Source organism: Rhincodon typus, chromosome 29 (assembly GCF_021869965.1).
Source record: "Rhincodon typus isolate 14 chromosome 29, sRhiTyp1.1, whole genome shotgun sequence".
NCBI classification, from domain to species: Eukaryota; Metazoa; Chordata; class Chondrichthyes; order Orectolobiformes; family Rhincodontidae; genus Rhincodon; species Rhincodon typus.
Window position 1 is genome coordinate 16,919,660 of NC_063360.1, and position 23,400 is coordinate 16,943,059.

The 23,400-nt window shown below is 38.2% G+C and overlaps 1 protein-coding gene across 1 annotated transcript in view; it reads right to left on the bottom strand.

Annotated features, from left to right (window-relative positions):
• Positions 1-412: 412 nt before the first annotated feature.
• LOC109916746 (mucin-16-like) overlaps positions 413-23,400 on the bottom strand; it is a 34,248-nt gene continuing 11,260 nt past the window's right edge. The window contains exons 15-24 of the mRNA XM_048613867.1: positions 21,150-21,319; positions 19,262-19,288; positions 14,330-14,490; positions 14,160-14,227; positions 12,404-12,573; positions 11,822-11,994; positions 10,781-10,848; positions 9,575-9,735; positions 1,519-1,631; positions 413-933 (exon numbers count right to left, since the gene is read on the bottom strand). Of these exons, the coding sequence (XP_048469824.1) occupies positions 841-933; positions 1,519-1,631; positions 9,575-9,735; positions 10,781-10,848; positions 11,822-11,994; positions 12,404-12,573; positions 14,160-14,227; positions 14,330-14,490; positions 19,262-19,288; positions 21,150-21,319 (1,204 nt within the window). The 3' untranslated portion in view covers positions 413-840. The remainder of the gene's footprint in view (positions 934-1,518; positions 1,632-9,574; positions 9,736-10,780; positions 10,849-11,821; positions 11,995-12,403; positions 12,574-14,159; positions 14,228-14,329; positions 14,491-19,261; positions 19,289-21,149; positions 21,320-23,400) is intronic.

Below are 23,400 nucleotides of genomic sequence, written 5' to 3' on the forward strand. Positions count from 1 at the left end.
CCTCGCCCTGTAATCACTGTTGCATGTCCCTTGGTGTTGGATTTCTGTTTCCCAAATTTCAGCAAAAGCACTTATCCAAGGTGGAACTGCATTGAGGATTACCCTGTGGAGAAAAGCTGAGTTTCTACCTTTGTTCTGTATACTGTCAGTTTTGACTGATGAAAATGTGTAGTTTTGAAGAAACATCCAGCATGTAATGGTGTTAAGAATGAAATATAAAATGAAAGCTTGTTATAAGTAATTTATTCTTGGCTCTCATTATTTTGACACGATTTACAAAAATAGCCAGCTTTGTAAATGTTCATCACCCAGAAAAAAAATAATTTTATAAATATTTTAATCTATTTCTTCTGTCATTCAAATATTTTAAATAGTTTCCAATAATTATGTAATAGAATTCTTAGATCACCACAGTACTGATTATTATTGAAGTTCATATCATTGATATTCTTGTAGATAACAGAGATAAATATAACATTTAATATGATGCAGAAGATGTGTGACTGATGACAATAATTTATTGCAGCTGATGCACAAAGAAAATGTTCAAGACAGAGAAGCGTGACAAGCATTTGTCACTTTTAATATTTTTTAGCTTTAATACCTAAACATTTTGTCATCAATATAAAATATTTTTTGACTGCTATTTTCCTTTAGTGCTTTTCTTCAAGTAAAGTCTTAAAAGTTTCGTAGAGGAATGCAGAGAGTTGCAACAAATAATTCATTTGGATTAGTTCCATTTAGTTACATAATTATAACATGCTATTTCTACTTTAATCATTTTCTAATTTGCATTTTTGCTGTTTATCACCAGTTTTTTTTTATCATTAATGCTCCTTGTCAATAGAATTTTTGATGTGGAAAGTAGAAGCCAGCAGGGTTTTGCATCATGTTGTAGGACCCCAGGTACTTTCTTTTCAAGCACAATGCAATCTGAAAGAATAAAATGTTGGTTACTAAACATATGAGAATTATCACAATTTATTAAGTAAAATATGACTCCCCTTCTGGCCATTGAACCTTTGGCTCCTGATCTGTTCCACCTAGCAGCAGTATCTCAATTTTTACTTGGGTATTGTGAAGTTAATCTCTGGTCTGAATATTGACCTATATAACTTTAGAATTTCTGTATAACCTTCAGTTTCGTTTTATCAGGTAATGTTAGTGATCTGATGTGGTTTGTAAAAACTTTTCCTCCCTTATTTGCTTATTTTTCTCTCTTTGAACAGATATTTCTCTACAAATGCTGACTTGACCTGTGTTTTCAGCACATTTTTTCATGCTTAACACACGTATGCTTGAGGATATTTTTAGAGGAAGCATTAGAACTTGTTCTGCCTTACAACAATAATTATGCACTGTTAAATCTTGGAGATAAATTATTCTTCTGATTGGTTTAGCTCATGATGTTACATGGCATGCCTTTATTCTGATCTTACTTCTACAATTTCCCATTGTATACTCTACACTTCTAGATTTCAGCACTGTGCACAATATTGAATAATCTGTTGTACGTACCAGTATACCTCCAAGGATGAACAGAAATAGAACAAGGAGTGCGGCTAGAACAATGAGTATGATTCCCCAGTATGGAATTTCGACTTTGTTGTCAGAAATCGGTGCTTTAGCTTCTGCATAAATAAAATACAAATTGCAAAACAATCAATTGTGAAATAAATGTGAATTAAATCTTACAGTGCAAGTGATGTACCACAACTTATAATGTACACTTGTCAGTAAGTTGGAAACTATATGGGGGTCATTCTACTTTTTTAAAATTTTGGGTGAAGGCAACTGTTGTTAAAAGCAGCTAGACTCAGAGATAGAGCTACATCATAGCTCTGATTCTCTGAGCAAAAGTTCCATTGGGAACTATCCCTTGCATGGCCTTATTTGAATGAGTTCAAACAGGCAACTCATAGTAGACTATTTTGAAAAGTTCGTTCACTATATCTTGTGTGAAAAGTTAATTTCAACTTTAGATGAATCCAAAATGTGTCTTACAGATATGGTAGTTAGCCTCAGTATCATTATTCCAAATATGATAGACTGGATGAAGCATTTAAATGTACCAGTGATGGTGTCAGACAGTGGTCTTGTGGTCAAGTACCAATTCTGATGGTACTGTGGCTGTACCTACACCGAAAGAACTAGAAAGCTCCAAAAGGCAGCTTACTGCCACTTTCTGAAATATAATGAGAGGTGGGCAATTAATACTGGTCTTGCTAGTGATGTCCAAATCCCAAGAATAAATCAAAATGAGCTAGATGATGCATTGTACAGAGGTACTTGTTTCACTTGGTCAGAGATAAAGGTATGAATGTAGGAAAGGTGTTGAAACTGTCTGGGTCACAAGAAATCCGCAGTCTGTCAGAACATTCATAAAGAAATTTTTTTTAATGGAAAAACATTAAATTATGATAGATACTTTTAATCAATCCATTCTGAAATGTTATGACACAAATATGGAATAGGTGGGACTTGAATCTGGGCATTCTAATCCAGAGGTAGGGACACTACCACTATGCCAGAAGAGGCCTACGAAATCATGATTGACCACAAAAAGGTTAGAACATACCAAGCATGACTGGAAATGTAAATTTATAAGTTGACCAGAAGTGAGCCAGAACAGCTGTCAGAGTTAGCATTTAATACTTGAGGTAAGATGGATTGTTTGCACCCATTGGGCAATCTGTTGGATATAGGCAGTGAAACATGTAGATTGGTGCCTAGTATATTGGTAGCAGTGATGATGATGATGATTTGTTATGTCTCACAATCAGTATGTAAGTATAGCTTTAAGAGACACGCTCATGATATAATCACTGTATGATAGCGTGTGTCCTGAGGATGTAAAGGTCTTAGGTGTTATCTTGCTTGGGACCACTTGCAGGACAACATGCTTTTGAAAGCATGCTGCTCTGCAGTGATCGAATTATCTAATACTAGCCAAGACACTCATGTGTCTGTGTAATTGAATGTAGTAGACAGCTATTAAAAAAAAAACCTGTACATCATCATTCAGTTCCTCGTAATCCACACCAAGTCTCTTATGTTACAGGAAATATCGTAAGCATTGCCACATCTGGCAAATTGACCTCAATATATGGGAAAATTCCTGCAGATGCTGGAATCTAAACTGAAAACAAAGAAATATTGGAGATCACAGCAAGTCAGGCAACATTCGTGGAGAGAAAGCTACCCGGCATTTTGAGTCTGATGACTCTTCATCAGAGCACCCTTCAGCTCTGATGAATTGTCATCTAGACTTGAAACGTTAGCTTCTGCATCATTCCATCATTCTGTAATATGCTGTGTCATTTGCATTTGAGTTGCCAGAGCTACTGAGTGACTCAGGCTATCTGCTGATACATAACTAGTGATCACATGACGACTGCCTCTCTGCTATACCAAATGTCATGACTGTTGACATGATGAAGCAACAAAGCAACACTGAACTGTTTGGGAAGTAGCACTCAGCAGAACAAAGGTCACTGTTCATTAATAATTCCTCTGAAAGCCAGCAATCCGAGCACTGTCGCATTCCCTCAATGTGCAGGTGCTGGTGTTGGACTCGGGTGGATAAAGTCAAAAATCACACGAGACCAGGTTATAGTCCTGGAACAGTGAGGTTTCTATATTATTTCCTGTCTGCCTGGGTTGTCTATTAAGAACTCATCCACTGGTGATACTTATAACTGCAAAACTAATTTTCCATTCACTAACTGAATCACACCTTGTTTCTGCCATTGATTTTTATAGCATGTGCTTGGTTGTAAAGCAAAATAGAGGCCACTTCAAAACTGCAAATCAGGTGAAATCACGCCATATCATGTATGGACGTCAACTAATCAACCTTGCATTCCCTTCCTTCCTGTTTCCCGTGTGCTATAATTTGTCCTAATGCTCCCACGTAGCCACCTCAGTGCATGACTAGTGGCCAGGAGCACCTCTGACTTTAAGAGGCGAAGAGTACGTATGACCTTGGCAGACAACCTTTGGTAATTCCAAGTCTAGAAAATCTAGTTTCAGGATGCTCATTCACCTTTGTACAGCACAACAAACAACTGTGACATCAAGAGCACTAGCAGAGTGACAGACTTGGGTAATGAATGCAGTCATGCTGAGAGAGGACAGTAGGATTTTATTCCATGGTTGTGCATGGGATATCAGCCCAGCCATCCTGGAAATCTATTGGAGGACAGATTACTGGACTGCTGTGACACCATGACACCAGTTTGCAGACAGCAGTTCACAGCTATGTTAGCAGCAGCCTGAGCTTGTATGGAAGCATGTCTGAGATTGTATTCAGACACTGAATGGTTTCTGCAGCTCTTGCTGCAGTAGACTTATGAGCTTGGATGTCAGGCATAGTTGGATCCACAACTGTGCAAATGGAGTTGGCTATCCTTTTCATACTAAGAAGAAATGAATCCATGCTGTGTGCAAAGCCCTGTGCCAATTTGGGGGTTGGGCCCCCCCCCCTACGCTCCTTGACATTGACTATTGGTTTTCTGGCAGGCTTCACAAAGCACAAAGCAATTCATTGTGCATAGCCACCAGCTTTCATCAATAGATGCAGAGTAAGTGATGGCCTAGTGGTGTTATTACTGCACTGTAAATCCAAAGACCCAGGTAATGTTCTGGGGACCTGGATTTGAATCCTGCCATGGCAGATGATGGAATCTGAATTCAATGTAAATCTGGAATTAAGAGTTGATGATAACCGTGAATCCATTGTCGATTGTCGGGAAAACTCATCTGATTCTGTAATATCCTTTAGGAAAGGAAACTGCCATCTTATCTGACCTGGCCTACATGTGACTCTAGATATGCAGCAATATAGTTGATTCTGAACTGTCCTCTGGGTAAATTAAGGATGGGCAATAAATGCTAGTCTAGCCAGTCATGTCCTCATCCTGCGAATGGATAAAAAAGATGCCCATTGAAGTGCGCATTTGAGTCTCATGGAGTGGAAACAGCTTTGACCTCTAGTACGTTTGGCCATCTGAAAGTGAATGGCAGCGTGGCTGTGGTGTGAGGAGTGATGGGTGTGCACAACATTAACAGCTGCACTCTTATGTTATGAAATGAGTGGGTGTAGTATGAGATGTATGATTATATATGGGAGTACCATCATTGATGATTTTAGCCCAACCACTGGTACTGCCTCAAAAATGGCTGACTTAATAATGGTCAGCACTGTGTCCTCCATGGCATTAGAACAGGCTCATTTGTCACTCTCAGGTTAGCTCTCACTGCTTCATGTTTGTGCCACCTTGACCTGCAAGAGAGAGGGAAGTGTGCCAAGGGTGTCAAACAATTTGTCCTTTTCAAATAACTGCAACCTGTGGGTCCATGACATGCCACAGTGCTAAGTGCATGTGTGAAGTGTATCCATGTCAGATGTGTGTTGCATAATAAAATATGCAAATTGTGGTGATGTAATTGATGATGTGATTCTGGCATTGGTAAATGAGTTTGAGAAAAGACTTGACTAGTCTTAAACTAGATTCAACTAGAAGAGATGTAAAAAGATTCTGGGAAGTGCAGGTGAAGTGTTGCTTCACCTGGAAGGTATGTTTGGGCCCTTGGATAGTGGGGAGGGAGGAGGTAAATGGGCAGGTGTTGCACCTTCACCAGTTACAGGGGAAGGTGCCGTAGGGCTGTGGGGAGGTGTTGGGGGTGAAGGAAGTGTGGACCAGGGTGTCCCGGAGGGAACGGTCCCTGTGGAAGGCAGACAAGAGAAAGGGAAGGGGAATATGTGTCTTGTGGTGGCATCTCGCTGGAGGTGGCGGAAATGGCATCTAATGATCTTCTGGATGTGGATGCTGGTGGGATGGTAGGTGAGGATAAGGGGAATGTTATCGCTGTTGTGGGAGGGAAGAAAAGGGGTGAGGGCGGAAGTGCGGGAGATGGATTGGACCTGGCTGAGGGCCCTGGTGACAACGGTGCTGGGGAATCCTTGGTTCAGGAAGAAGTTGGACATTTCAGAGACTACCTTGTTGATGTTGGCCTCATCTGAGCATATGCGACAGAGACGGAGGAACTGAGAGAATGGGATGGAGTCTTTACAGGAAGCAGGGTGTAAGGCTGTATAGTTCAGATAGCTGTGCTATTCACCTTCCCAGCCTGTTCGTTAGCAACTCCTTTGTCTGTCCAACTGTCTTTCTCTCTCTTTGGGCTCTATCCTATTGTTTACTCCCCACCCCACCTACCTCCCTATTTTCTGCATATAAACTGATGTTTTCCCAGCCACTATCAGTTCTGAGGAAGGGTCACCGGACCTGAAACGTTAACTCTGTTTTTTCCTTCACAGATGCTGCCAGACCTACTGAACTTTTCAGGAAATAGCAATACCTAGTCAGCACATTTTTAACTGTTATAAGCCCATTTATAAGGCATTGTATGGAAGAATGAACTAGAGAAAATGATGCATTGGTTAAAGCATTCAGTGCGTGTTTTAGCCCCAGAGGAAATTATGTGTTCTTAGCACTTGGAAGAATCAATAGAACTATTTTTCATGTATTTATAACATGTATCAAGATGTTGCATGTCTGGAGATTTAAGGATGAATTAATTAGCCTGTATCATAGTTGGTCTGAGGGATGAGAATTTGTTGGACTTATTTCAAACCAAGGAAGGTTTGACATTGGAACAGGTAATCACATTAAACATTCAGGCAGAAACAAAGGACCAAACTTAATCAGTTCTGCTAGGAAACATTGGGAATCCTTTTGGCACAGTCAGATGGGGTAGGCCCCAAGATGGCGCCATCATCGTCCCAAAGACAACCAAAATGCCAAATGAGTGGGATTCAGCGTAATTGACCAAATTTAAGTTGGACAAGATGTGGGCCAAAGCAGAACCACAAGTGCAGTGAATGGCCAGCAGGGATAGCTGTCTGCATTAAAAGGAGTGTAAGGTATTCATTGCCTCAAAAACAAAGGAAACGTCCTGCTAAAGGAAAATTTCCAGAGTATTGAAAATCATACACAAGGTTTAGGAAAATAAAGATACAGGTTAAGTCAAAGACCGTCTAAGTGAGGTCTAAGAGAGTTAATGCAGATTTTAGACCATGAACTTGAAGATGCAAGGGTTTGAAATATAAGTCAATCTCAACACAGGAGCAAATGTTTCAGTATTGGGAAACATCTTGCCATAGTTGAAGTCTGCAAGTTAGATCAGTAAAATAAAACTTCAAAGTCCAGGAGGCACAGATCTTCAGGTTAGTGGGCAAACTACCACAAAATGTAGTTGTAAAGGATGAGATGTTGATGTCTCACTCGATACACTGAAGAATCCTATTTAATTGTTACGCAGTAATGCACGTATTTTTCTAGATCTCATGGAGAGAGTGGATACAACTTTTCAGAATTATGACATGTCAGAGTTTCAGCCAGAATTTGCAAAATTATTCAAAGTTTGAGGCAAATTGAAGCATAAGTCTCATGTTATTCTGCAAGGAGATATTAAGCCCATCTGCTTGTATACTCCCAGGAAAATTCCTCATCCTTTGAGAAAGGTAAAATTACAGTTAGACAACATGGTTGAAAGTAGAGACACGTCACTAGACACAATGATGCTCAGGGTTAGTGAGTGTCCCCAAGACAAATGGAGAACTAAGATTATGCATGAATCTCCATATTGAATTATCAAGTTAGAAGAGAAATCTGCCTTATTTTGCCTGTCAATAACAGTTTGGCCAAATTGCCAACAAACATGCTTTTCACAACACTGGATGAAAACAGTTCATCTTGGCAGGTGTCCTTCCACCATAAGTCAAGGTTATTGACTACATTTATTACACTGTTTTAGTATCGTTATGGAAGTGTCTGTGAACTACAAGATGCATTGCAGAAATTCACCAAGGTTCCTCAGACAGCATCTTATAAATCCATGACCACCAGTATCTAGAAGGACTAGGGCAGCAGATACATAGGAATACTACCATTTACAAGTTCCCTTCCAATCCACACACCATCCAGACTTGGAAACTTATCACCATTCTTTCTGTGTTGGTGGGTCAAAGTTCTGGAGCACAAAGGTATTATGGGTATACCTACACCAAATGGACTGTAGTATTTCAAGAAGTTAGCTCACCACCACCTTCTCAGGGGAAATATGGTGGACAATAAATGAGGATTTAGCCAGTGTTGCCCAGATCCCATGAATAAGTAAAGAAAACCACCTGCCATTTAGGACCTCCTATGTAGCAGAGATTCCTAAAAGAGGAATGTCTGGAATTCTGAAAGGGAAGTTGCAGACAATTTGCCACATGGATGATATCCGAATGCATGATAAAATGAAGAAGGATATGACCAGAAAGACATATACATATTAGGGCAATACAAAATGCAGGCTATGCACTTTGTGAGATATCATCATTCTGGAGAATTGGCATTAAACTCCAAGGATACCTAATCCAAAAAGCAAGGCATCATGGTAGATCCAACGAAGATCAGGACCAGTAGTGAATTTAAAGCACTGAAGTGTATAAATGATGTAAATTGCTTCGTTGGCATGGTGAATCAAGTGGGACTCTTTATGCCTAATTTATCCAGTCTTACCCAACCTATTGGAGAGCTTTGGAAGAAAGGCCAGCATTGGTATTGGAGTCAGGAACAGACTGCGGCTTTTGAGAAGATTGAAAACAAGCTTTTTTTCTTCTGATGAACTTGCACATCACAATCTAGGCTTATTCACTATAGTAACCACAGATGCATCATCCACAGGACTTGGAGTAGTCTTTACCTAAGTGGAAACTGATGGAAGAAGAAAACTTATATATTTTAGATCAAGAGTTTTGATGTAAACTGGATTGGGTTACACAACCAGAGGGAAGGAACCATTAGCAGGGATGCAAAAGATTTATAGCCTTCCTTGTGGGACTTTTATTCCTGGTCACGTTACTGGGATTGAAAGAATTTTAAAAAATGCCTTTCCACAAGCAAAGGTTCAGAATTAGACAATTGAGTATGAATATGTCACAGGCTACGTTCCAGGCAACACGCTTATAATAGGAGATATCAGCAGTGGAACAAACAGAAAAGGAAGATCTATTCTTGTGGCAGAAATGCAGCCTTATTCTACAGCTATAACCCAACACTCTCCTGGCAACAGAGAGAAAACTCAGAGTAACTCTTGCTGATCAAAAATCTGACAAGGAGAGCACAAAGGTCAAACAAACCTATCTGCAAGCGTGGTTAAAATATACCCCGGCAGACAAAATGCTGAAAAGTATCGGAAAACAATACTGGTCAATAATAGAAGATATATTTGTGTTTGACTAAGGTCAATGAAATGATAAATTTTACAGAGGCTCCATAAGGAACATTTAGGCATCGCCAAATGCAAGGCAGGAGTTAGACAGTCAGCACGTTGGTAAGGCATTTCAAGACCAGATTATATTTTATCATACCATACATACGCCAAAAACAGTTAACAGCCATTGATTTCCTCAAGATTTCCAGATAGACCATGGGCAGAAGCGTCCACTTTTTGTCCAATAGTGATCCAGCCTTGATTCATGCTATTGGTAGTTCTAATGAAATAGTTCGAGTTGATACTTTACCCACTGTTAAGCTGTTACTTTTTAGCTGATAGACATTTCCAAGTAAGGTTGTTTCATTTGTTGCAATAGCGAATTCTGTTCTGACTTTTTCTGCTGTTACTAGTTCATTTGCATTGTTGGGGTTGAAGTAGCTCAAGCAGGTGCATTTAACTGATCCACGTCTGATGAGGAAATTCAAAATAAAAGAAAGCTTGAATCTTTTCCTCTTCATAAATGTGCATAGCCCAAATGGATGAATAACTTGACAATACACGTATCCCAAAGATTCATAGAATCCCTACAGTGTGGAAACAGGCCCTTCGGCCCAACAAGTCCACACTGACCCTTGGAGCAGCCCACCCAGACCCATACCCCAACAACCCACCTAACCTACACATCCCTGAACACTACAGGCAATTTAGCATGGCCAAACCACCAAATCTTTGGACTACGGGAGGAAACCAGAGCACCCAGACAAAACCCATGCAGACACAGGGAGAATGTACAAACTCCACTCAGACAGTCACCTGAGGCTAGAATTGAACCTGGGTCTGTGGTACTGTGAGGCAGCAATGCTAACCACTGAGCCACTATGCACCTGCAGTGATTGAGTGTATATCACAAGTACCTGCATATCAAGTTTGAATCAAACTATCTTACCCTTTCACAATACCTTTGCAAATGCAACATTATAGTATTAGTCGAACTATAATTTTTGCTGTGCCATTATGCAATGTTCTGTAGAGATGTTCAGGATTCTGTAACGCATAGGACACATTCTGTGACCAGGTTTCATCTCAGTTGTTCCCCATAGGACATAGTTCACAGAGCAAAGTGAATCAGGAACTTGTTTTGAACATTAAAGTTGTGTTTACATTTCTTTTACATTAAGTATGTATTTCTGGAGCTGCTGGAGGTCGACCCAGGATATTTTGAACAAAGCATGCAGATTCCGATCAACAACTGGCTAGATGAACTATCTGTACATACAATCAGACCAATAACTACAGGCAGGAGGATGACAGGAACGGTCAGAATAATCACCAGCAATCAATATGGGTGTGCACATTCCGGGCCATGATCTTTTTGGTGAATTAATTAGGTGGGGAGGAATCAGGGAGGTCAAGATTGTAAATGTGGCTGGGGCAGTCAATGTCTTCCTTACGACTAAAGGTCATCACTTTGTTTAATCTCAATGGTATCTAGCTTGCACCATAAGTCTCTTACCTCAGTCCTGTAACTTTAGAGGTGCGGTAACTCTTCTTTAAAGAGCTCTTTTTAAATAATCCTGTGAGCTGAAAAACATATACCATAGTAAGTACAGATTTCAGATTTCTTATGAAATATGCAATAAATACTCCTGAAAATGTTGAAAAGATCCATTGAGTTGATCTTAATAAAAAGAGCACAGATTAAGAATTGAATAACACCCCACCAATAAAATTCATTTGAAAGTGTGATAAAGGTGCATATTAATACTATTATTTCGGAGTTCTGGAGTGTTCAAATTGAGTCAGATGGATTTTAGTTTCAGTTCTGTGACGGTACCTGAGTTTTTAAAGGTGTCAGACATAAATATATCATTTCTAAGAAAGAATGTGATTCTATTAAGTGCACAGCCGATATGAGTGGTGTTAACTGATGAAATGCTTATATTAGTTTAGTTCCCATTCAGCAGAATCAGGAGTTCATGAGAACAGTTTCACCTAGCGAAAGAGTTCTAGTCTGTGAAACGTCCATGCTGTGAGAGTTTGTAAGGAAGCTTTTGAATTTTTCAGAATTGAAAAGAGGCATCAGAACTGTAAAGGAGGTCAGGCCAGAATAAGTAGAAAACAGACATAAAACTATCATAGCAGTCCAAGAAGATGGAACTGCAAACAGTCAGTTATGCAAGAAATAAGTTGAGAAAAGAATGATATTTCTCTGAGACTTAGTAACTGTAAAGGGTATTGTTGGGAAACAGGTAGAAACTTCATTTTGCTGTTTTTATTAGGATCTTTATGACATGCCTTTATGTCTTTTTTTTCTCATTAGTGTAATAAACCTGTATTCTTGTGTTAAAGAATATTGCAGCCTTGTGAGAATATGTTGAGTGACTAGCCACCAATTATAAAAATGTAATTTATAATCTATCAAGTCACATTTTACTCTGAGATTTGACTCATCCAGAATTACCATCAATTGAGATAATGAAAAAGGCAAGTGATGTATTTGGTCTTCTGGACATGAAGTTTAAATTTTAAACAGTGACTAGAAAATAATCCTTACCATCCTGGTAATATTGGCAGCAATGTTTTGATATTCAGGAGAATTTGTGTCGTTAAGTGCTTCAGTAAAATTTCTGTTTATTATTGTGAAGTTAAGCTCAAATGGCAAGTCTCCTTCCCAGACTGCAGGTAAAGTTATAGTTGGTGTTATAGTTGGTTTCAATTCTTGATAGCCTAAAATTAAGGTATGAAATGTAAATATGTTGCCCAAGGCTTCAGCAAAAGTATCAGTTATTATTCAGGATCTAAAATGCACTTGTTCCAAGGAAAGCATTCAAGATTCGTTTTTCTTTTGATCATCAGATCATTTTCTGGGAATAATCTATATTAAATGATGCTTTTCTTTAGCATTCATCATTTACATCTTGATTATTCATTAAAAATTCTAAAACTTGAAGAGAAAAGCAGCAAGACAGGGCAGGATTTTTTGTCACAATTTGGGCTTTGGTGTTTTACAAAGTTCATAGCTGATGAACACCGTTCAAATTCAACCAATGTTTAGTATAAACTGTGAAAAGATATAGCGTACAGTAAAGTGTCGCTGTTTAAGCTTTATTATTATTTAATTTGAATCAGTACATACCATTTACGTAAAGGCTGTCTTTGTTCAATGCATATTTTCCCAATGCAGTGATTTTCTCAGTGTTGTCTCTGAACTCATTATAAACAGTGGCTTTATCAACTTCATTCACAGTGGGGTTATTTTTAAAAGAACAGATTGCTTTAACCTTAGTCTTGCCTTCATTTCCAGGCCTGGGGAAAGGCAATATAGAATTTGTAAAAAAAAATCACCACCAAATACAACAATGATTCATTAAAATATTAACAATTCTCAATATTTTGCATTAACAATACATAGGCATCTTTTGTAAAATGACTAAGATTGTTTAATTGTTTTACTATTACAACACATTTTTGAAATATAGTGCAGATTTTTTTTTATAGAAAAAAGTATATTGGATATATTAAAATTAATCTGATTACTTGGCTATTTAACTAAAAATAGAACATAAAATACAAGTTTTTAAACAAATAATTTGTAATATAGTGAAGGTGTAACTAGCAAAATGCAAATTGCTTGTCTTTTCCTGACACTGGCTTAAAGATTCTCTGATATCATCCTGAAAATTTATCCATTCCAGTGGCCTCCTGCCTAAAACATTGCACTTTCATCACAAGATCACTGAGGTAAGGTGTGTGCCTAGGATATGGACTGCCCATTTTGAGAGTTCCTGGTTTCATACAATATCTGTGGTGTGGTGCAGCATCAGTACAATACACTGGCCTCCTCTAGATTGCTGAAACAAATTCAAACAATTGTTAAAGCCACTTCCTGGTACATGCATACACCAGGGCCTTAAGCAGCTATTTTTCTCGGAGAGTCAGCTTGGTCAGCTTCTTTTGTCATATATAGCATTTTTCATGGGATTACTGAGGTTCAGTTCACGAGCCCCAACCATGTTAATTTGATAGGAATAGCTGCAGATTCCAGTGATGGGTATAATCTAATTTCCAAAGCAGTTATATCTCAGCATGATTTCCATCATGCTCATTGAAAATAATCGTCAAGTGATCAAAATTCATTTTCAATATAGTTACAAGATGGTTGTACCTGATCATAGCCTTTATTTCCAATGTGAAAACCGAAAGCTTATTAAACTGAAATAAGGACAACTTTTAATGGCAGGTAATCACTTCGCTGAATATTTCCAATCTGTGGAGTATCTACTAACCCTTGTCATTTCAGTTAGTTCTTCTGCTTCCTCTCGGGTTCGCTGCTATTGACCTTTTCACAGTTCCAATGAAGTTAATTCATGTTCAAGGAAAAAGATATATTTTCTTTCCCTTGGGCATTTTACTGCTTTCCAGTTTTAATATTGTTTCAATGACAGACTGCAGATATACTCCCTTCATGTTCCCTGCATGTTGCCAATTTCTCTATTATAAGCATATTTTTCGTTTTGCCTCTTACACTTTCATGTTAACATTGTTTCAGTCTCATAATCATTTTCTGTTTTCCATTTTAGCTCCTTGCTTCTGTGTGTGTGGATATGTGTGTGCATTTGTGCTTGTCTCAGTGTGTCACAGAGTAGCTGTGTGAGTGTGTGTATGTGTGTGTGTGTTTTTGTCTGCATGTATGTTTTTGAAACCACCATTCATCTTACCTATACTTTTGACATTACCTCTTATTTTGATTGACCTGCTGAGAATTTCCAGCATTTCCTACTTCTCTTTTAAATAACTTAAATTTTGTATGAAAGGCATTACTGTACTTTCAACAGGCTTCTGTTGAGATACTTTGATGCAAACAATGAATGGTTAATGGACACTAATCTTACCTGAAAGATGCAAGTTTACAATGTAAGAATGCTTTCTTTATCTTGCTTTTTCTGTAGAGATTCCTGAGCTATTAAAAAAAATCACAGAAAATGTTTTAGAGACAGAAGCACACTGTTGATATTGATTGATATCAGTCAGAACATAATGTATAATTCCAGTCTTGGCTTACCGAATTAATAACAAGGCTTGATGTAGCTTGATATTGAGAGGAACTGAGGTTTTGTAAATCTGATACGAATGTCAGGTTACTAATTGTGAAGGTGACATTAAAGTCAGTGGATCTTGTCCCCTCATTTGGAGATTGTGTCACTATCACAACCGGCTCTTCAGCTATAAGGAATAAACAGTTGTACAAGGAATAGAGCAGACATAAGAATTATGTAATAAAACATTTTCCTAACTTTGTATGTCACATTTGAATTAATTTGTAACATCTAAAATATGATTTTCTCCATTAATATTTAAAACACTTGGTTTAGAAACCAGAGAGAACTGTCTTAAACTTGGGACACGAAATGTAGGTTACCATTTATGTCACACACACCATTTGTGTAATTGGGGCTTGGGGGTTTAGGAGTGCAGGAGAACCCATATCAAGTACTAGTGATTTGAGATAGCTTTGGCAGATAAGGAGAAGGATAATCCAAAGAGATTCTGCAAGATCATTAAAAGCAAGTGAGTGACTAGAGAGGGAGAGAGTAGGACCTTAACAATCAAAGAGGTAATTTTTGTATTGAACCTCAGAAGACAGGAGAGATAGAAAACAAATATATCACAAAAAAACTTTGCTGGGGGAGAGAAATGGAAGCTAGAGAACTTGGGAAATAAATATTGATATTTTTAAAAAATACAGAAGAGGAAGCGCTGGAGGTCTTAGAACATGTAGAGTTGAATAAATCTCCATGATGTGATATAGTGTATCCTAGGATAGCGCAGAAATACAGCAAGAACCTCTAAAAGGGAAAATAGATGCTGGGGAAAATTCTAGAAGTACACAGTTGCAATCAGAAATATGGAGGCCGCAAATGCTGACGAGCACCAGGGTTTAGAAGCCTTGGTGTAACCAACAAAAATTGAAGGGAAATTTATTTTCCTGCCTGAGATGCCGGAAGTGCTTCGAAAATTGTACACCGCTGACAGGATGAAATCCCATTATTTTAATGTAGGAGAAAGTTGCAGTATCAGAAGAAGCTCAACAAACTCACTTGAGTTGCCAAAGTACGAATACTATTTGGTACTTGCATCCCCATTATCATAGGACTCCCTTTTAATAATTTGCCTTTACTGTGCGACATTAACTCCTTCTCTTAAGGCCAAAAGTAAAAGCAGAATAGGCTATATGTCCCTTCGAGTCTGCTCTTCAATAAGAAGATAGCTGATCTTTTTCAATTTCACTTCCCCACCTGCTCCTTTGATCCCTTGAAACCAAAATTCTGTGCTTCTAAGCGTTAAAAATACAATACGACCCCCATGTTCTAGATTCTCTAACCTCTCTATTTCTGAAGCAAAATAATGAGGATGCTGGAAATCTGAAATAAAAACAAAAGTACTGGTGAAACAGGTATCTGGCAGCGTCTGTGGTGTGAGGGACAGAGTCCAATATGACACATCTTCAAAAATGAAGACAGGTGGAAAGTGACTTTTTTTAATGAGGATAAAGATGGGAATGAGCAAGGGAACAGAAAGCAAATCGGGAGAAGGTTAGAGGGCAAGGGAGATTGGCGATCACAGATGTCACAACACAAAACAAAGTGCAACACCTCCTTTCACTGCACATGCTTACCATTTTAATACACCATCTTTCTCTCGTGCTCACATTTTTGTAATATGACTTGCAATGTTCCTTTGAAGCCCAACAGAAGCTAAAATAACATAATCTCTGGACTCAAAGTTGAATTCAACTTTCATTTTGCTATGTATCTCTCTCTTTATCGCCTTCTCTCTTCCCCACCCAGTATCTGGTTTTCCTTGTTTTTCTTTCAGAACAACTAATCTAAATTCCACTATTAAACATCTATTAAGATGTAGTCCAGACCTATCCCTCCTCTACAACTATTACCACTCCCTTTTCCCTTTTGTTCTGTGATACCTGTGATGTTCAAACCACCTAAACCCTAAACTTTGTCTGACATTTTATTTACTCCTCCCAACATTTTCTATTGTACAAAAGCCATCACATTTTCACCTCTCCCTTCAGTTCCGAGAAAGAGTCACATCGGACATTAATTCTGTTTCTCTCTTCACAGATGTAACCTGACCTGCTGAGCTCATCAAGCACTCAATGCTTCTATTGCTCTCTCTTTCTAACCCATCAAGCTTTTTAGAAACTTGTGTTGCATGAAGATCATCCCTTATTCTTCTGAACTCCAGAGAGAATGTGATAGTGCTGCATGACAGTTCACTCAGGGAGTGTGAGCGGCATGTTGAGGTATGGAGCTAGTTTTTACATCACATGGTTGACCAGGAATTTCTTCCACTCTTACCATCTGCCATTGGCATGTTTTAGAAGGATTTGCAAGTTCATACCCAAAATGTCTGGCCACATGAAGCATGCATCTTCCTTGGCCATCAAGTCTTAGAGTAGGACTTGAACCAGAACTTATGCTGGGTGGCAGAGACACTTCCCAATGCATCACATGACCTCTGCATCAGAACACAAATCCAATATAAAAATAGAAAAAAAAACCTGCTGATGCTGTAAATGATAAACAAAAACAGAAATTGCTGGAAAAGCTTAGCAGGTCTGGCAGCATCTGTGAAGAGAAATCAGAGTTAACGTTTCGGATTCAGTGACCCTTCATCAGAACCCTGATCCAAAACGTTAACTCTGATTTCTCTTCATAAATGCAATATATTCAGCCTCTCAATTGGGAATTAATTCTGTGAACCTTTTTCCACCAATATAGGGAATATCATTTCTCAAATTACCACCATTTCAACTCTACTTTATCCCAGATCTATTGCACTAAACATTAGCTGGTCTACCACAACTGACAAATTCTTCAAGCACCTCACAAGACCTATTAACACACTTTAATTTTGGCAGAAATAGAATGCACACAACGTAAGCTGAAACTGGAAGATGAAAGTCAGACTAAAAACCCACTTCTCATTTGAACAAAGTATTCCAGTTACTAGAGATAGTAAGAACTGCTAATGCTGGAGTCAGAGATAACACAGTGTGGAGCTGGAGGAACACAGCAGGTCAGGCAGCATCAGAGGAGCAGGAAAGCTGATGTTTCGGGTCAGGACCGTTCTTCAGAAAATTATGTTTGATGCTGCCTGCCCAGTTGTGTTCCTCCAGCTCCGCACTGTGTTATCTATTCCAGTGACTAGTATGGGCAGAGTCAAGGCCATAGTGACTGATAAAACTGAAGAAGATTTCATGTCGGACTTCTTCCTAACTTAGCTGGTTTTGCTCGTTCTGGCATCGATTTCACCCCACAAATTTTGTATTGGAACCTGCTTTAACCGCCAACATCTTTCATTCTGTTCTTCCACAAGCAAACTTTTCTTCTCTTTTATTGCAGGAATGCCTGTTAAGGCCTCTCTGCTGGAGGGGGAGGAGGTGAGCCTTTCTGAAGATGCAGCATCCTTCGATCAGACCTTCACAAGATCCAATTGAGGTAATGGTATGCCTCATAGAGGATTTGTCTATACTTGATGACATTTTGGGCCTGAGTGGATAGGATCTAGGGCAAGGGAATATAATACCACAATGTCAGCTTTCTCGAACAAATGTTTGCACATTAATTACACTATCAAGAACTCAAGTACAAGTAGCATTCTGATGTTTATTCATCAAATATCAACGGGCTGAAGGTAATTTTAAAGGTAGACAGGAGGGATTTGAGAATGAGAGCTTTAAAACTGAGATATTGTCAGATCATAACAGTCAACAAGTGGGAGGATGATAGACAAACAGGTTAACCTGAGTTAGGATGCAAGCAGCAAAGTTTTAAAGGGTGTGAGGTGCAAAGCCAGATAGGAGATCACGACCCATAGACAAGTTGAAAAGTAACGAGGCAGAGTTGAGGGCTTCAACAACAAATGAACTGAGGTAATGGACAGTGAAATGATGTCATAGAAACGCAAGTGGAGAGCTTTGATGATGGAGAAGCAACAGAGTTCAAATTTCATCCTGGGATCAGATCCAAGACCAAGATGGTGAAGGATCTATTTCAGCCATAGACAATAGCCAGGAAGATAGATAGTGTTGAAGACTATGGGGAACACTGTTTGAGAAAATGACCAATATCAATTACTTTGGTGACCCCAATATTTAACTGGGGAAGATTTCTGCTAATCTAATATGAAATGTTGGACAAGCAATGTGACAAATCAAATTTAGTGGAGGAATTGAAACAGGTGGTGGTGACGCAGTTTGGATATAATTATCAACATGCAGAAATTGATGTTTTTCATATCCGCTGTTAATGGCAACTTTGCTTTTCGCAGTCACAAATCCTCTGGACCATTTTTGGTTCTTCACTTATTTAATTACTATTTCTGTTTGCCTTGCAGTAACACTCCTTTTTTGTCATTTAATCTCTCCTGCTTTCCAATTTATCACAGACCTTGTCTTTTATTTTTCCCCCCTCCTGCCTTTCAATGTTTTTGCATTTTCTTAACAGTAATTACATTTATAACTCTGACTCTCTCCCTACAAATGCCATCTGACCTGCAGAGTATTTTCAGAAGATTGTTTTTATTTCACATTTACAGTATTTGCCAACTTGGAATCTCAGGCTTCTGTTAAATTTAGCCGAGAGGTCTAATTCAAAGTAAAAAATTCTGCTTCTGCTCTAGTTGCTCACAGCTGTAGTATCAGTTTATTAATATGGCTGACATAAGTACAAAGTATGGAAGAGCACACATAGGTTTTCCAGTAGAGATTTCCAAGAATTCTGAATACCAAGAGTATACCTAAACAGTTTACTGAAATAGGAAACTCTAAACACATTTTGGCCTTAAACAGTAAACATGGTCTCTCAAATATTTTGGACAGAATATAAGCTAAGTTTAAGCTGGGAATCTCCATTGTGTTACCCACTGTAATAAAAGGAAATAGTAAAGAAACAGAAATATAAACCATACTCACTGGAGGAAGGAACAGATTTGTGGTAATCTGAAAAATCAAAATCATGTGTTTTCTGTTACATACATCTAATGGAAAGATTTCCTGAGAGTGAAATAAAATTCATGAATTTGGATGAAACATGCTCAATTTTATCAGATTCACACAATGAAGCTCAAAGAATGGAATGTAAAACAATTAATGTCTCCTCTAAATGCTAAATACCATTGACATAGAGGCTGGTATGGTCCAGTGAATATGCTCCTAAGGTGGAGAATCTGTTTGTATTGTCTCTGAATGTGTGGTATACGGTGACTTTATTAACTTCCTGAGGATTGGAGTCATTTCTGAAAGAACAGACTGCATCCACGCTGGTGTCCTCAATATTTGCCAGGCTGTAAAATAAACACATAGACAACAAAATTAATCAGAAAACATAACCTGAAGTGCAAGTGAGGTCTGTAAACTTTCATCGCCTTCTGAGCAAAATACTGAGGCACAAATTCCCCAATGTTGTTTATTGAAAATGTATGCCCATGTGTTGCAGTGTTTAAAATGAATGAGATTTAATTAATGCTTATGGATGACCAAGCACGTTGAGATTCCATTTGTACAAGGATATTACTATTTCTTTAAAATAGTGATTAATTTCCCATCCTATTCTATGACTGCTATTAATTTATATGTTCACATCTTCAGAACTCTGTAGAATAACTGGAATATTATATCATTTTAACACATAAGTGACATGAAAGAACTTACTAAATGTTAAAGCAATCTTAAAATAAATTTCACTGAGGTTTAACATTCAACACCTGAAAGAACGAACTCTACAGCTTGAGAATGTTCTGTTGATCTTGCTGTTTGTAAACAGGTTATTTAGCTAAAGGAAAGTAATAATCAGAGTTTTAGAGATAAATTTAATACAATTACAATTAGTTTTAATAACTAAGTTGTAAACTGACCTGATAAGCAATAATATTTGCTGCAGATTTGTACAGTGCAGAACTGGAAGATTGTAGTGTTGCAGTCAGGGCCAGGTTAGTAATAATGAAGGTCACATTGAAATCGAAAGGCTGTGTTTGCAGGTTTGGTGTTGTGCTCACAGTTGGTGATACTGCTGTCATGAAGCAAAAGAAAAGCATTGAATTGAAAATAAAACATCTCTGTGACTACATCATTTGTCTTACAGACTGAAACAAAACAAACCAAAAGTTTGGAAGCCACCACAGGATATTTCAAGTTGGAGTGAGGGCTTCTAGATGTTCGATGATAACCTTCACCCAAAATTCGCTAGTAATATTTGCTATCACATGGAGAAAAATTACTGAACTAGTGATTCTGCAATTGTTTGCTTATCTGTAGAAAATTGTCTGTTTGTTGCTTAGTCTCTTATCTTCTTATTATCTTAAATTTGTTTTAAATTTGGGTTACAGCTCTATTTGAAAGCATTGCCGGTCCTGTTCTTGTTGCTCACTGCAAGAGTATAAGTGTATTATTATGGTTCATGTATGTAGACAGGGTGATACAGCACACACAGGATCTCCAGTTGAATCTTAATTAATCCTCAATTCCAAGGTTCATAATATTTTTTTTAGAAGAATATTTGCAACAATATATAAACTGGGCTCAAATGAAAATATCCTCTGTGTTACCTATTATGATGAAAGGCAATATTAAAGAAACAGAAATATAAACAATACTCACTGGAGGAAGGAACAGATTCGTGGTAATCTGAAAAATCAAAATCATGTATTTTCTGTTATATAGGTCTAATGGAGAGATATCTTTAAAAAGTGAAAAAAGGTTCATGTAAATGGATTAATCATTCTCAATTTTATCAGATCCACACCTTCAAGCTGAAAGAATGGAATATAAAAAAGACAGAATAGCTCCTTTAAATGCTAAATACCATTGACATAGAGGCTGGTATGGTCCAGTGAATATGCTCCTAAGGTGGAGAATCTGTTTGTATTGTCTCTGAATGTATGGTATATGGTGACTTTATTAACTTCCTGAGGATTAGAGTCATTTCTGAAAGAACAGACAGCGTCCACACTGGTGTCCTCAATATTTGCCAGGCTGTAAAATAAACACAGACAACAAAATTAATCAGAAAATATAACCTCGAGTGCAAGTAAGGTCTAAAAGCTATCAAAGGGCCTCAGCAATATTCTGGAGCAGAAATTCCTCAATGTTATTTATCTAAAGTGTAGATCTTGGTGTTACAGTGGATAGGTTTAAAATAAATGGGAGTTAATTCATGCTCATTGATAATCAAGCACATTGAGATTCCATTTGTACAGGGATATTACAATTTCTTTAAAATAGTGATTAATTTCCCATTCAATTCACAATGCAACAGCACATATTTGCTTATGTTGACTGAACTAAATTTATTCAGCTCGTGGAGCTGATAACTGGGTATTGATGCATTGGCAGATAAGGTTAAGGATAATCCAAACAGAGTCTACAAATACATTAAAAACAAGAGAGGAACTAGAGAGAGGGTAGGGCCTCTTAAAGATCAAGGAGACCTCCTTTGTGTTGAGGCCCAGGAGATGGGAGAGATAATAAATTAATACTTCATGTCAGTTTTTACTGTGGAGGAAGAAATGGAGTCTAGAGAATGCAGAGAAATAAACTTTGATGTTTTAAAAACAGTTCACATTACAGAAGAGGAAGTTCAGAAGGTCTTAGAGAATATAAAGGTGGATAAATCTCCGATCTAATGTATCCCAGCATGTTGTGGGAATTAAGGGAGGAAATTACGAGAGCCCTTGCAGAAATATTTGCATCATCTATAACTATGGGTGAGGTGCCTGATGACTAGAGGGTGGCTAATGTTGTACCATTAGAGAAAGAGAAAGTTACCAAAAAGGTTGATGATGGCAGAGCAGTAGATGTTGTTTATTTGAATTTTAGTAAAGCCTTTGATAAGTTCTGCATGGTAGACTCATTAGTAAAGTTAGGTCACATGGAATTCAGGGTGACCTTGCCAATTGGATACATCATTGACTTAATGGCAGGAGACAGAGTAATAGCAGAGGGTTGCTTTTCGGACTGGAGGCCTGTGACCAGTGGTGTTCCATAGGAATCAGTTCTGGGTCCTCTTTTGTTTACCATTTATATAAATGATTTGGATGAGAATATAGAAGGCATGGTTAGTAAGTTTGCAGACAACACCAAAATTGGTGGCATTGTAGACAGTGAAAAAGGTTTCCTAAGATTAAAAGGGGATATTGATCAAATGGGTCAATGGGATGAAAAATGGCAGATGGAGTTCAATCTGGATAAATGTGAGGTATTACATTTTGGTACAACAAACAAGGGTAGGGCTTATACAATTAATGTTCGGGCCTTGTGTAATGTTGTAGAACAGAGGGACCGAGGAGTGCAGGTATATAATTCTTTGAAGTTTACATCACATATAGACAGGGTGTTTAAAAAGGCATATAGCACGCTTGGCTTCATTGCTCAGTCCTTTGAGTATGGGAGTTGGGACGTTATGTTGAGGTTGTATAGGATATTGGTGAGGCCTCTTCTGGAATACAGTGTCCAGTTCTGGTTGCCCAGTTATAGGAAGGTTAGTATCAAACTGGAGAGGGTTCAGAAGAGGTTTACCAGGATGTTGCTGGGTAAGGAAGGTTTGAGTTATAAAGAAAGGCTCGATAGGCTAGGATATTTTTCCACCGGAGCATAGGTTGAGAGGCCACCTGATAGAAGTTTATAAAATAATGAGAAGTATAGATAGAGTTAACGGTAGTTGTCGTTTCCCTAGGATAGGGGATTTCAAGACTAGGGGGCACGTTTTTAAGGTGAGTGGAGAGAGATTTAAAAAAGACATAAGAGGCAAATTTCTTTTACACAGCGGGTGGTTCGCATGTGGAATGAACTTCCTAAGGAAGTGGTGGATGCGGGTACAATTACAATGTCTAAAAAACATTTGGCTATGTACATTTTGGACAAGATTTGGAGGGATATGGGCCAGGAGCTGGCCGGTGAAACTGGCTTAGTTTGGAATTATGTTCGGCATGGACTGGTTGGACCGAAGGGTCTGTTTCTGAGCTGTATGACTCTATGACTCTGTGACACACAGCACTCTCCTCTCATGCAGTATACATGTTGTTTTCCTTTTGCTATTGTCTTGTGCATTGTCTGAA